This window comes from Triturus cristatus, chromosome 6, assembly GCF_964204655.1.
Source record: "Triturus cristatus chromosome 6, aTriCri1.1, whole genome shotgun sequence".
NCBI classification, from domain to species: Eukaryota; Metazoa; Chordata; class Amphibia; order Caudata; family Salamandridae; genus Triturus; species Triturus cristatus.
This window is the reverse complement of record NC_140589.1, coordinates 1,346,195,201-1,346,209,195: the sequence shown is the minus strand read 5'-3', so window position 1 is coordinate 1,346,209,195 and position 13,995 is coordinate 1,346,195,201. Positions and strand designations below refer to the sequence as shown.

Here is a 13,995-nt window from a genome sequence, read left to right as displayed (position 1 = left end):
TGTTGGCTATGCACCAGTGATTGGCTGCCTGCGCAGCTACCCTTTTGCTAGAAGAGTCTAGTAATTTGGATTCTTTATCTGGGGGAAGGGGGGGGGGGAGAGAAGAAGAGAGAGAGAGAGAGAAAGAGAGAGAGAGAGAGAAAGAGAGAGAGAGAAAGAGAGAGAGAGAGAAAGAGAGAGAGAGAGAAAGAGAAAGAAAGAGAAAGAGAAAGAAAGAGAGAGAGAGAGAGAGAGAGAGAAAGAGAAAGAGAGAAAGAGAGAGAAAGAGAAAGAGAGAAAGAGAGAGAAAGAGAGAGAAAGAGAGAGAAAGAGAGAGAAAGAGAGAGAAAGAGAGAGAAAGAGATTTATTTATTTTAATCGATTCTAGGGTTCAGAATCCTGGCACGTACGGGATCTTTGAACACTTCAGGGGCATGCTTAATTACTCCCTTGATCATTGGCAATATTTGCACTGTCTTTTGGGACGGTTCGAATGTATCTAAAAGGAAGTCCTCCTCTGCTGTGTCTGAGTGCATTGTGAAGCCGTGATAAACGGCAGACCTATTAATTAGCTGTCCAAAACCAATATCATCTGGGGAGATGGTTTTGAGGGGTATGGCTGGAGGCTTGGGAGGTCTGACAGATCTGTTGGAACAGGGTACGCCCAATCATCTTGTGGTGGGTCGTCCGGATCTGTGAACGGGTCATTTGGATCACCCCCAACCCCTAGGTCATCACCATCTGGAGGTGGTGTATGTGGTGGAGAAGTCAGAGGCAAAGGTGGTGTAATAGATTTAGGGAGAGGAGGTGGGTTAGAAGGAAGTATAGGTGAAGGATGCATAGGTGATGTAGCAGAGTCCTTCACAGGCACTGGAGGGGCAGGTGCGGTGTCTAACTTCCTGTTCTCACATGGCACAGCTGTGCCATGTCCTGTTTCAGGGTTAATATAAATAATTTTCTGTCTAGGATCGACAGGATCTGGATGAAAAAGTTCCTCTTTCTCGGGAACCGCCTTCGGCGCCGATTTGTTCGGTTCCAAGCGGGGCTGATGTTGAGTTTTATGGTCTTTGGCCTTAGGAGGCGTGGTAGAGTCCTTAGGCTTGTCTGGTTTGGTTTCGAGGATCTTGGTTTTGGAGCCGAAGCTGATCTTTAGGCTTGGAAACATTTGAAACTGGCTTATCCACGGACTTCGAGATTTTCAGAGCCGATCTGTCTTTGGAGGTGGAAGGCTTCGGAACAGATTTCGGAGCAATGTGTTCCTTTGGCTTCGAAGGCGCCGGCGGAACGATTACATGAGGTTTGCTCGGTCCCGAGCTACCGGAAGGCTGGTCTTTCTTCTTCAGAGCAGGGCCCGGAGACGGGGATTCTGAAGTGCGTTTTTGATCGCGACTGGGGCCAACAGGTGAAGTCTTGACAAGTGCCTTCGGTTTTGGTTGTGGGGTTGGGGTAAGGGCAGTAGTACTCACTCATTGACCAGGAGTGATGGGGTTGTCTGAGTCGTCTGCCTCTGACACGATTGAGATCTTCGGAATCTTCTTCCGGGACATCCAGGCCTTTAAAGAGGTCCTCTGGCTCCAGAGCGGATCACTGCGCCATGATGCGACGTCGAGCCCTTCGATCCCGAACAGTTTTCTTCGATCAAAAGGATGTGCAGGCTGGACAGCTGGACTATCAGGTGATAGGCACAGGTTGCAGATTTTGTGATGGTCACTGTGCGGGAACTTTGCGCCACACTGAGATCTGCAGCTCATATGCCTTGAACAGTCTATTACTTATTGAAAGTATACAACTAGAGCATTTCATTCTGAGAAAGTATTTTGATACCGACTTGTGGTTCTAAAATAAAACTCTGTATTTAATATACAAAACAATTGGCCTACAGTTGAGTTAGTGTGTGTGAGATAATTTGCTGACTGAGTGTGTACACCAAATGCTTTACACTGTCCTCTGATACTGCATTACTGCTCGACCAAGCTACCACTTGAGAGTAAGGTTATATCTAACTTTAACCACTGCCAAACCTCTGGGGACTCTGTACACACTGAACCTTACTTTGGTGCAGTATATACAGAGCCACTTTCTTACACTATACAAACAGAGTATGGGTCTGATTTTGCCATTTTCTTCCTAATGGAAGGACATTTATTTAATAAAGCTGGTATTTGACAAAAAAAAGCTCTCAAAATTGTCAGAAAATGCCTGAAAAAGTCATCAGCAGTCACAAATGTCAAGTATAGATGCAATAAACCAATTTCTGACTAGAATATATAAACAAATTGACAAGCTCCGTGCTCCAGGACCTCACAGGAGCCGGAAAAAAAAGAATTGACCTAAGCTGTCACCTGTGGTGCATGATGGGAGCAGGGGGCTCCTGTAGGTCTTAAAGGCACGGTATCCCATGTGTTCGGAAGTCTTACAGGCAAGGTGCTAAGTTTGTTGTACTGTGATGTTTTTTTCATCTATGCAGCCTAGGGGCTAATTGCCTGCTATTACTTATTGTTTTCTCTGGAAAATAAAGGACTATCTTGGAAGATTAGAGTGTATAGCGTTCTCTATTACAGTATTTATACGACAACTTACATTCTTTGTGAGAAATCCATGTAATTTCGGCATAATAGCCTATTTGAGGTTTAATAGGCTGCATGTTTATATAAGTATACATGTATGTTTTTTGACCTACTCTGTACTATTTTGCTCAAACATACACATATATATGTATTTGTATATGCTCCCGAGTCCAGCACGTGGGCAGGGATTTTTCAGTGCTTATGACTATGGATGAGTATCCCTGGCAGAGGGAAAAAAAAAAAAAAGTTCCAGGATCCTAAATGGAAGGGCAGATATGAGGTGTTCGTTAATACTAATGAAGACCATATGCTACAGAAACATTACCTTTTACATACAAGTTTTGTTTTCATGGGGAGATAATTCTAGTTTTTCTAAAAGAGTTCTTCGATTCTGTGTGCATCTTAAGCAATTCATTGTTCATTAGTTGGGGTCCGGAGTGGGACATAAATACGCTCATTATGAGAAGCTGGCTTAGTACATGGTGCACATTTATGTAAGTGGGCACCCTGCACTGATCCAGACAACCCTTTTGGTGATTTTAGAAGTCTTAGACAACCTTAGAAAGCTCTCTACGTGGCAACTGTTAAGAGCAGTCTACGTCCAGAAGGAGTGTATAGCAGCTTGGTTTACCAGAGCATAATTGTATTGGTAAAATTAAATGAAAAAGATCCACAAGGTATATTTCAATAAATATGTATTTATTATATGATAGTAACACATTCAGATATTTCTACCCGGAGATGTACAAAATGCACACAATATTTTTTAAAGAAAAACAGATAAGTAGCGCCAAATACATAGTGGTTGCCAGGGGAAGACAAAGCCATATACTAAAATAGTGGTACGCAAACCACGACTCAAGTCAAGACTATACCCATAAGATGTAGAAGTGCCAGGGACCCAAGGATCCACCAGAGGCAAGTAACCAGGAACCCCATGGAGGCCCTGTGTAGAGTGGGAACACAACCGCGGGCTCAAAACTGGTCAATGGGTGTGTCACGATCACAATTTTAAAGACAGACCCTTCCCAGTGGACCATGAGAAAACCCTGTGGAAGACAAAGTTGGACAGCCACACTATCCGTGGATACTCTTGGAACCAGGATACCTACACTAGGTAAGCCGTGTGCATAGGTGTGAAGTGGCATTGAAAACGGTAGTCAAACTCAATATACCTTCAGGAAGATGCCGCTGCTGGTAAAAGTGTCCAGTGGAACCCAAAGGTGCATTCAAAATGTGAAGAACCTGCAAGCAGAAGGGACAGAGTCTATGCCACTCAGGAGTGACTAGGTGGCACGGAAGACTAATGCCCATTGATGTGTTGCAGGAGCAGACGGGTGACCTTGGAACTGCAGCTGTGCAGACCAGGCAACGCTGAGGAAGACCAGGAGCTGCGCACGAGATGTACCACATCAGATGTCCAGAGTTGAGGGGACAGCGCCTGTGAGGAGTACCAACAAGCCTTTGCAACTGCAACCAATGTGGAAAGTGAAGGTACAGTGTCATGACCAGCAAGGTCCAGGTGACACCACAAGCAGGGGGAGTCAGGGCAGGCCCCAAGCAATCAGAGGAGCCTGCAGAATTCAAAGAGGAACCACAGGCCGGAGGCACTGAAGAAGAGAGGACCTTGAGCAACTCACCAAAGATGCAAGCCCATGATGCAAGTGATGCAGTGAGGACGAATATCTTGGTCATTGGAGATGTTGGTGGTTGCGGCTATTCGGAGCCCGAAGATCTTGATGGAAGTAAGCAAACAAACTTTTTGCAACTGCAAGTCGACACGTCGCACAGGGGTGCGGATCCTGCTGCTCAGACGAGGGATACTGGCCTCAGACTTTGCAGCACAAGGCAGGCCTTGAGGGATATGAAGAACTACCACACTTCTGTTGCTGAGCCTTTAGGAGTCCGTGGAGCCCAGCATCAGAGGACCGGTCAGCTTAGTTGCAGTGCCTGCAGATGCAGGGAAGTGACTTCTTCACTTCAAGAGAAATTCCTTCAGGTGTCTTGGATGCCCACAGGCCTTGGAAGGTTCCTGTATGGAGCACAGTCATGGACGTTGCAGGAGAGCAGGGCGACAAGACCAGGAACAGCAGGAGTCTAACCAGTTGCAGCCTTGATGCCCAGAGCGAAGTCCAGAGTGCCCAGACAGTTAAAGAAGTGGTGTCTTGAAATTAATCTTGTCCCACAACAAATCTAGGGACCCACCCACAGGCGAGCCGTTAAGTACCCTAAGGAAAGGTTTGGTAAAATTCAGGGTTCCCTCAGAGGGGAGGGGTCGCACAGTGGGAGGATAATCCCATGTCCTTTGTTAAGTTTGAGGACAGCAGGAGCCAACGGCTCCCTGAACTGGTTTGAACTGGCCTACGCAAGGAGGGCACAAAATGTGCCCTTCAAGCAGACGGAGTGGCACTGGCAAGCACTCCCACCCAGGCCTCAATATACTAAACCCTGTCTGGGAGTTGGTCACACCTCCGTGTGACAGGATACCTATTCTGCCTTCCCCTGCTAGAGCTTGGCTCAACAGCAGGAGGACAGAATCGTCTCTCTGGTCGACAGCAGCCATGTTCTGCAGTCCAGGTCTAGAAGACGGGTACCGGGAGCACAGAGTGCCTCCCGGAAGAGCTTTACAGTTCATGGAATCATACCTCCCACACAGTTTAATACCAACATTAGAGGGTTTGTTTTAGCCAGTTTAGAGATGGCCATCGCATAATGAAGCATGGCATCTCTATATATTGTAGCGGCTGATGCACTTACAACCCTGGAGAATGGACTCCGAAGGTTGTGTGTCCTGCTCATTCAGGGGCACCCTCTCACTTAGAACCAAGCACACTGCCCTCAGGATTGAAAGACTTGCTTTAGGGGTGACTTATAGGTTTAAAGTGCAGTGAACTTATTATATGGGAATCTATATATTTTGTAAGTGGTGCTAGCACCAGCTTACACAGGCAGCAATGGCAGGCCTGTAGTTCTAGTTTGAGTGGTCTCCCATGGGTGGCATAATACATGCTTCAGCCAATTGGGGACCCGTGGAATACCTAGGCCCAGGGTACCTCAGTACCAGATACTGGGGACTGATGGCACAGAGACTGGGGTCCTGATTAGCAGGATCCCAGTAAGACTTGTCGGAATAGCATAGCACCACGCAAAAAGTGGGTGTAACCACAAAAGCAAATCCTTCTTTCATACACATGAATTACAAGCCTGACAACATGAAAGGATTTTGGACCATTCACAAAACAAAACCCAGGTTAAAGGAACACATTAACCGAAAACTCATTATAGCAGCAATTGGCACAGCAGTATTTGTCAAATCAATTTAACTTACCTCCATCAATGTCTCCCGAAGATTAAGTCTTTTTTCTATAAGCTGACCATGTTCTTTTAGAAACGTGCAAAGAAACAAGCTGAGATTTTGAATAAAGTTCTGCTCATCATCTTTACCATTCGAGTAAGCAAGACGGATATTGGTGTTCAAAGGCAGCATCTAGGAATAAAAAAAAACCAGCATTACAATTAAGGAATAATAGGGTCTTGTTCATGACATTTTAAATACCACACTTGAGGATAAGTGAGCTTGTAAAGTGTGGCCAAAAGGCAAATTTGTTGTTTCCTTAGCACTACCTATGTGAAACGCATGTCGCCTTTTAACCACAAGTGCCTATGGCAGGAAAATCTCAGCAATACCTTGGATCAGACTTCATGTGGGCATGCTTACTTTGCATCTACTAAACTGTTCTAGTTCACTCAATGCTGCTGTCTTGACTCAGTTCTTCTCAGTTCATCAGAGCACCTCCTTACAAAGTGGTGGACTGCCAAAGATTATGACTTTGGAAATGGTGGGTACTGGCCCCTTACCCCAGGCTATAAAGTGACTGGTCCAGCTTGTAGCACGTTTAAAAATCCAGAGAATTAGCGCCATTACATTAAAACCTATGGTAAAAATAGAGTCAAGTGCCACATTAGAGGTCTTAAATACCCATAAAAAAAAGCATTGGTATATTTCATAGATTTATAATTTTTTATTATTTTGTCAGACAACCTGGGAACACTCAGCAGAAAAGGTTAGAAAATCTGTGATAAAACAGTTCGCATTGTACTGTGGACACTCCTACCTTAAGATAGGATTTGGCACAGAACCAATAAGAAAAGTGTACTCCACTTCCAAATAGCATACATTTTCTATACACTTTAAAATATAGGTTTGAAAGCCCTAAAGCAGTAACAGATTAAAGGTAAACATTTGCAACACACAAAATAGGGGGAAAAAATTACCTCTAATCCTAGTTCTCCTTAAAATATGGTGTACAATTGAGTGAAGCACCCTGCACTAATCCAGACAAACCTTATGGTTCTTTTAGTGGTCTTAGAAACCAATAGAAAGCTCTCCAAGTGGTAGATGTGGAGAGCAACCTCCTGGCTTCGTCCAGGAGTGTAAAGAGCATGTTTTACCAGTACTAATCATAGAGTGCATTGGAAGAAACTGGCTCTATATATACACCAAAGTGGGGTACAGTGTGTATAGAGTCCAAGAGTCTCCAGAGGTTTGGCAGAGGTAGATAGAACCTTACTCTCTAAAGTGGTAGTTGGTCGAGCAGTAGAGCAGTATCAGAGGACGGGTAAAGCATTTCATGTGCACAGTCAGCAAATGGTCTCACACACTCGAACTGAACTCTAGGCCAATGGTTTGTATAAAAAAAAATACTGTTTTATTTCTAGAACTAAGCAAGCCTGGTACAGGTAAGCATATAAATACTTTGCAGTAGTAATTGTCTTGTTTGAACACAGTTCAGAATTGCAGTATAACTGGTACTGGTTTTGATTACAGGTTTAGCCCCTTCTGTGCCCTTGACGTGCTGGACACGTCATGGAGCACAGTCGCGCTGTGTCCATGACGTGTCCAGCACGTCATGACACCCACCCACGGGGGAAGCGCTGGCGCTCCCCCCCGTGAGTGATCGTTTTTTTTTTGTACTGGGAAGGCAGGGGAAGACCTTCCCCTGCCTCCCCCCGCTCCCCACCCACGTGTCATCAAGGACGTCAGCGCGCAAGCCGCGCTGACGTCATGGAGGTTCCCCTTTGTTCTCCGAGGCACAGGAAGCCATTTGCTTCCTGCGCGGAGAGGAAAGGTGAGTTTTGGGGCTGGGGAGGGGGGTATTTTGCAGTCGGTCGGTTAGGTAGGGTGGGGGCACAATGTTGGGGGGGAGGAGAAAGGTTTCATTGAAGGCTCCGCTTGGTTCGTGATAATTGCAGTTGCTTCCATGTGAAATGGATCCAAAAAAGAAACGCACGCTTGGGAGAGATGCCCTTTTTCTCTCGTTTTCTCTGAGGGGTGCTGCTAGCGTGGGAAAGGGAGGTGGGGGTAGGGTGGGGGCCAATGTTGGGGGGAGGAGAAAGGTTTCATTGAAGGCTCCGCTTGGTTCGTGCGCTTGGTTCGTGATAATTGCAGTTGCTTCCATGTGAAATGGATCCAAAAAAGAAACTCACGCTTGGGAGAGATGCCCTTATTCTCTCGTTTTCTCTCTGAGGGGTGCTGCTAGCGTGGGAAAGGGAGGTGGAGGGGAGGGGGGGCGATACAGCAGGTTCCTAACTAAATAAAGCAAGTAGCAAGTCAGAGGGGTTGCAAAGTGGCCAGATTGATTTTATTTACATCCAAATACACCAGCATCACAGTTTGCCATCGCAGCGCTACTTTCGTTTTCTCTTCTTTCTTTGAACAGCATTGTTGTTCCCAGGTTGGGAGAGTGTACCATTCCTGGAGGTACTGCAGTACCTGGTTCATGGGTTGTTTGGAAAACACGTGTACCATGGCTGTGTTTATGGATGTGGTCTTATTATACCATACTGCTGACGTTTTGTAAGGATATAAGCAATGGACATTTAAACTGTTCCCTTCAGGGCCCCTCTAGTCATGTCCATAACTTTTCAGGTGAAACCACTCGCTGATTTCTGAATAGTGAGAGATCGGGTAACCATGTTGTTTCTGCTTACATTTCACATGCTTTACTTATTCTTGCATTCCCTATGAGTGGTTGCTTTTACCTTTCTTTAGGCAGCATATTACTCTTATCAAGTGCATAATTTGTTTTGAGCCACACCCAAGTGTTTATAGCGGGCACAATTAGTTTATAGCTGAAGGCAGTGCGAGTTTCTCTCAGTGGGGAAGTATGGTGTTCAGTGGGGGAGAAGATGTCGCACTATGGCCAGAGCTGTCGAATTTGGAACTGGGGAACCGGGTTCAGCCGCCTCTGCCCCCAATGTCTCTTTTATGCATTCCTGCTGCACGATCGTGCAGCAGGAATGGCCACTAGCGCCAGTTTTTTTTTCTTCGTTTTTTAGGTTTGGTGTTTGTGGGAGTGGCGCCTTAGTCAAGGGTCGCTCCCCTTATGGCCACATTATTTTTTAAATATTTTAAAGTGCAAACAAAATCAAAGAGGTAGCAGAAGATACGTTACAAGAGGAAAAAGTGGTGTGCATGTTACAAAAGACTACAAAATAAAAAGTAGAGGTAAAATACTGCAATAAATGGCAGACACTCGGAAAACAAGAGCAAACGTTACGTTACATGAGGCAATGATGGTAATTGTGCATGTATTAAAAGCAAACAAAATACAAGGGGTAGCAAACAATACGTTACAAGAGTTAAAGTGACATGTGTGCAAGTTACAAAAGAGTACAAAGTACAAGTAGAGGTATAAAAGTGCAATAAATGGCAGACACTCAAAACACAGGAACACACTGGGAAGGCACTTCTATAGGCATAGAGAACAGAATTTCCTATAATGTAAAGACTTCCTTCAGACAATAGAGAGGGCGTGAATGAAGTTTGGAAGTGTCTTTGCAGGAGGAGAACTTTGAGGTCAGTTTTGAAGGACTGGGAAGAGGGGGTGGTCCGGAGCTGAGGCCGAGTTCCAGATTCTTGCCGCGTTGCCTGTAAAGGATTGGGCCATAGATCTTTCCTTCTTGGAAGTGGGAGGGTCAAGCAATAAAGTTTGCGCAGTACGTGATGGTCTAGAGCATTATATGCATATGTGACAATGTTTTTTTCTCCTTTTTATTCTAGCCTAACGCTTTGGATTCCTGTTTCCGGTTTCGACAGTGGTTGTTCTGCAGTTGTGTGTAGTTGCATTGTTTTGGTAAGAATTTTTTGTTCTATTTACTCCAAATGAGTAATATTGTAATGTTTGAATGAATTTTTTTGTAAGTGATGTCATAATGGCAGCATATTTAGTTAGTGGCTTGAGCATGAAATTCTTTGCGATGTGTTTTGCATAGTCTTATGTGTAATTTCGTTTCTCTTTCTTTTTTAGTGGGATATTGTTGATCCATACTGTGTCTGTGCAGAGTAGGTGGTGGTGAGTAGTTTAGCTGCCTCTGGCAAGTGAGTGGTATTGTTTTGGAGTATACATGTGTTTTTGATAAAGGTGTTTTTTGTTTATTACTTATTTTACAAAGTGTTTGTTGACTTGTTTGACAAGTTACCATTTTTAGTAAGCATTATGGCTAGCCGTAGAATGACTGCTCAACAGGTGGTTGGTATGCTTCTTGAATCTTCCTCTGAGCATGATTATGAGACTGACAGTGCGTCTGAGGGAGAGGAGGGAGGGGAAGATTCTGGCAGTGAGTTTTCTCCACATGGAATCATCGGATGATGAAGGTACTCTCAGTGCAGATGAAGGTACTCTCAGTGCGGATGAAGTGCCTGTCTTAGAGGAGGAAACTGCTCTGCCGATGGTGCAAGAGGCATCTGGATTGCAGACTGAGGCTGCTAGGCGTCCTACTGGAAGTGCTGGACTTTGGGTTGATCCAAACATGGTGCAGCGGGTGTTGCCTGCCTTTAGCGGTGATGCAGGGTGTAGAGTGGATTGTGAACACTTTTCGCCTATACAGTTTTTTCAGTTGTTTATGGATGATGTATTTTTGGGTGAGATTGTTGATCAGACGAATTTGTATACTGAACAGTTTTTGAGGGACAACAGTGACAAACTTAGGCCCCAGTCTAGAGCTACCCGGTGGACTCCCACATATCTGGAAGAGATTAAGAAGTTTTGGGGTTTGACTATTGATGGGTGTGGTAAGGAAGCCAACCTTGGCTTCATATTGGTCTACTAATCCCTTGTTGGCAACTGCCATATTTCCTGCAGTTATGACTCGTAATCGGTATTTACTTTTGCTACGTATGCTGCATTTTGTTGATAATTCTATGGCATTGCCACGAGATCACCCTGACTGTGACAGTCTTTAAGATTCGGCCCGTTCTTGATCACTTTGTAGATCGATTTTCTGAGATCTATACTCCAGGGAAAGATATCTATTGATGAGTCTTTGGTCTTGTTCAAGGGCCGTTTGGTTTTAAGGCAGTACATTCCTAGCAAGAGGGCACGCTATGGAATTAAGCTGTATATGTTGTTTGAGAGTAGGACAGGATATGTTTTTAATTTTCGTGTGTATACGGATAGAGATTCTACTATTGACCCCCCAGGTTGTCCGTCCACTTTTGGAGTTTCAGAGAAAATTGTGTGGGATCTTGCAAGAAGACTATTTAACAGAGGCCACCATTTGTACCTTGATAACTTCTATACTGCTGTGCATTTATTTAAGGAATTGTATGAAGTGGACACTTTTGCATGTGGCACAATCCGCTCTAACCGTAAAGGTTATCCGAAAGAGCTTGTTTGCAAAAAGATTCAGAGGGGGCAGTGCAGTTCCTTGCGTAGTGATGAACTACTAGCTGTAAAATGTGTGGACAGGAGGGAAGTGTACATGCTGACTACCATCCATGATGAGAGTACTTCACCTGTAGCTGTTTGGGGTCAGGTTGCTGAAGTGCGCAAACCTGTGTGCATTCTAGACTACAATAAGCCCATGGGTGGTGTTGACAGTAGATCAGAGGTTGGAACCTTACTCTGCTATTCGGAAGGCTTATGTTTGGTATAAGAAGTTGGCAATCCATTTCTTCGAATTAGCAAATTTCAATGCTATTGTGTTCAAGGAGTGTTCTCCTGCGTCAAACTTGACATTTCTTAAGTTTCAGCACTCTGTGATAGCTAGCCTTGTTGTTGTGGAACAGGCAAGTATTCCTAGATTTGGAGTGGTGGAGGATGTGGTTCGATTGAAAGATCGCCACTTTCCTGATCTCATTCCTCCCACACCCTCAAAAGATTTTCCCTGAAGGAGACGTAGAGTCTGTTGGCGAAGAGATACGCGGAAGGAGATTCGTATGTACTGCCCCGACTGTCCTTCTAAACCTGGGCTGTGTGTGTCCCTGCTTGTTTTAGAGCGTACCACACGCAAAATAATTTTTGGGAGCATTCATGAGTGGTAAAGTGAACTGCCTGTTCTGTATTCTTTGAAAAATTTGATTCCGTTTCAAGGTTGGCGTTAGTGCAATGTATTTAGTTTCTGATTTTGTGTTTGTGATTTGTTTGTGTTTTTATTTTTGTCTAAAAGAAATCCTAAATGTGTTGGCGGTGTGTGTGGACTGGCACTTGGTTGGCAGTGTGCGTGGAATGGTGCTTGGCTGGCGGTGTGCGAGTAGTGACTTGCTGCTGGTCACTACACACACTGCTAGCTGAGTGCCACTCCACGCAATCCATCAGCTTGTGTAGTAGCTGTGTCAGGAATGTGGGCGTGTGAAAGTGATGGGCCCTTGAATGGCGCTGTATGATGGTGTGAGTTTTGTTATGTGATGGGCCCGCGGCTGGCGGTGTGAATGGTTTTGTATGTCTCACACGTATGAAAGGTGTATGAATGGCCTGTAAAGATGTTGTTGCCTAGTCGTGGCTTTACAGCGCACGAGCTGTGAGTCAATGGTTCAGTTTCTCGCCCTTTCAATTATTAACAGTGCCTTTCATTTTTGTGAAATCACTTGCTAATACAATTGTATATACTGAACCATCACTCACCCTCGTGCCAAATCCAACCAGTATGTGTGTGTGTTTGAGGATTAGATGGCTGTGCAGTAATATTTGCCTTTCTGAAGCAGGGTGTACCTTGTCCCTTCTGTGAATTTTGTAATGTGTTTTTGTGCCTGGTGGTGCGAATGGTCGTGTGTATCACGTATGAAAGGTGTGTGAATGGCCTGTAAAGCGGTTGGTGCCTTGGCTTTACAGCTCACGAGCTGCGAGTCATTGGTTCAGTTTTTCTCCATTTACTTATTGACAATGCATTTCATTTTTGTGAAATCTCTTGTTAATAAAATTTAATATACTGAACCATCACTCGCCCTCGTGCCAAAGCCCAAGTACCCGCGACAGGCAAGGGCCCAAACATTTTTTTGAAAAAGCAATGTTGATGTCGCCTCACCACGTTTTGGGCCCTTGCCTGTCGCGGATACTTGGGCCTCCCACACAAGTGAGGCACCATTTTTACCGGGAGACCCAGGGGAACGCTGGGAGGTGGGAAATTTGAGTGAGCCCGGTGATGCCACAACTTTCCCACACAAAAATGTGAGAATGAAGTGATTTTTTGGGGCTAAAATTGAGGTTTGCAGGGGATTCTGGGTAAGGAAACGTTGGGGGATCCACGCAAGCTATACCTCCCTGGAAGCCCCAGGGTGTCTAGTTTTCAGAAATGTATGGGTTTGGTAGGTTTCCCTAGATGGCCGCCGAGCACCAGGCCAAAAACCCAAGTGACCTCCCCCATGCAAAACCAGGTGGTTTTGAGATAGGCAATTTTGATGTTACCTCAATATGTTTTGCGCAGTTTCCTGTCGCGGGCAGCTTGGGTTCAAAAACTACAGCTAGTCATTTTGCCAAAAAAAGGTCATTTTTCACTGCGAAATTGAGGTGTGACCACGTTGCGTTTTGCGCCGTTTCCTGTCGCGGGCACTAGGCCGACGCACACAAGTGAGGTACCGTTTTTCTCGTAAGACTTTAGGGAACGTGGGGTGGGTGGAAATTTGTGGATCCACTCAGATTCCGGAACTTTCCACGACAGAAGGGGCGCTAGGTGGCGCTGGACCGTCATGGCCGCGCTTTAGTGAGGCTCTCGCCAGCCGGGCGTTAATACACCCTGCAAATCCATCCTACAGGCCAGCTACCTATACTAAACCGATGCCGACGGACAGCTGAGGGTCTCGAGTCCACTCGGCGCAAGTTTCAGGTCCGTAGGTGCCCTAGCGGCGCGGATATTACCCATCCTGGACGAGGCAGCGAGAGGAGCGGACCTGCGGCTCGAGGGCTCCACACAACGCGAGACCGGGGATTCTTCGGCCCTGCAGGCCGCGAGGGACTTGCGGACGGTGGCTGACGCGATCGCCGCTTTCGTGACGACCGCGGCGGGCCTGACATCCCCTCCGTTGCAGCGCCGGGCGGGCTCGCAGCGCGAGATGGACCCTGCTGCCTCCGGGCTGCGGATGTCGTACATGTAGAGGCCCTGCCCGCCCAGCCGGACCACACTGAAGCGGAGGCGCGCGCTCCTAGACCTGTACACTGCAGAGGTACCGTGG

The 13,995-nt window shown here is 45.8% G+C and overlaps 1 protein-coding gene across 1 annotated transcript in view; it reads right to left on the bottom strand.

The window, feature by feature from the left end:
• XPO1 (exportin 1) overlaps nucleotides 1-13,995 on the bottom strand; it is a 908,600-nt gene that overhangs the window by 453,798 nt on the left and 440,807 nt on the right. The window contains exon 11 of the mRNA XM_085612347.1: nucleotides 5,875-6,033. Within this exon, the coding sequence (XP_085468473.1) occupies nucleotides 5,875-6,033 (159 nt within the window). The remainder of the gene's footprint in view (nucleotides 1-5,874; nucleotides 6,034-13,995) is intronic.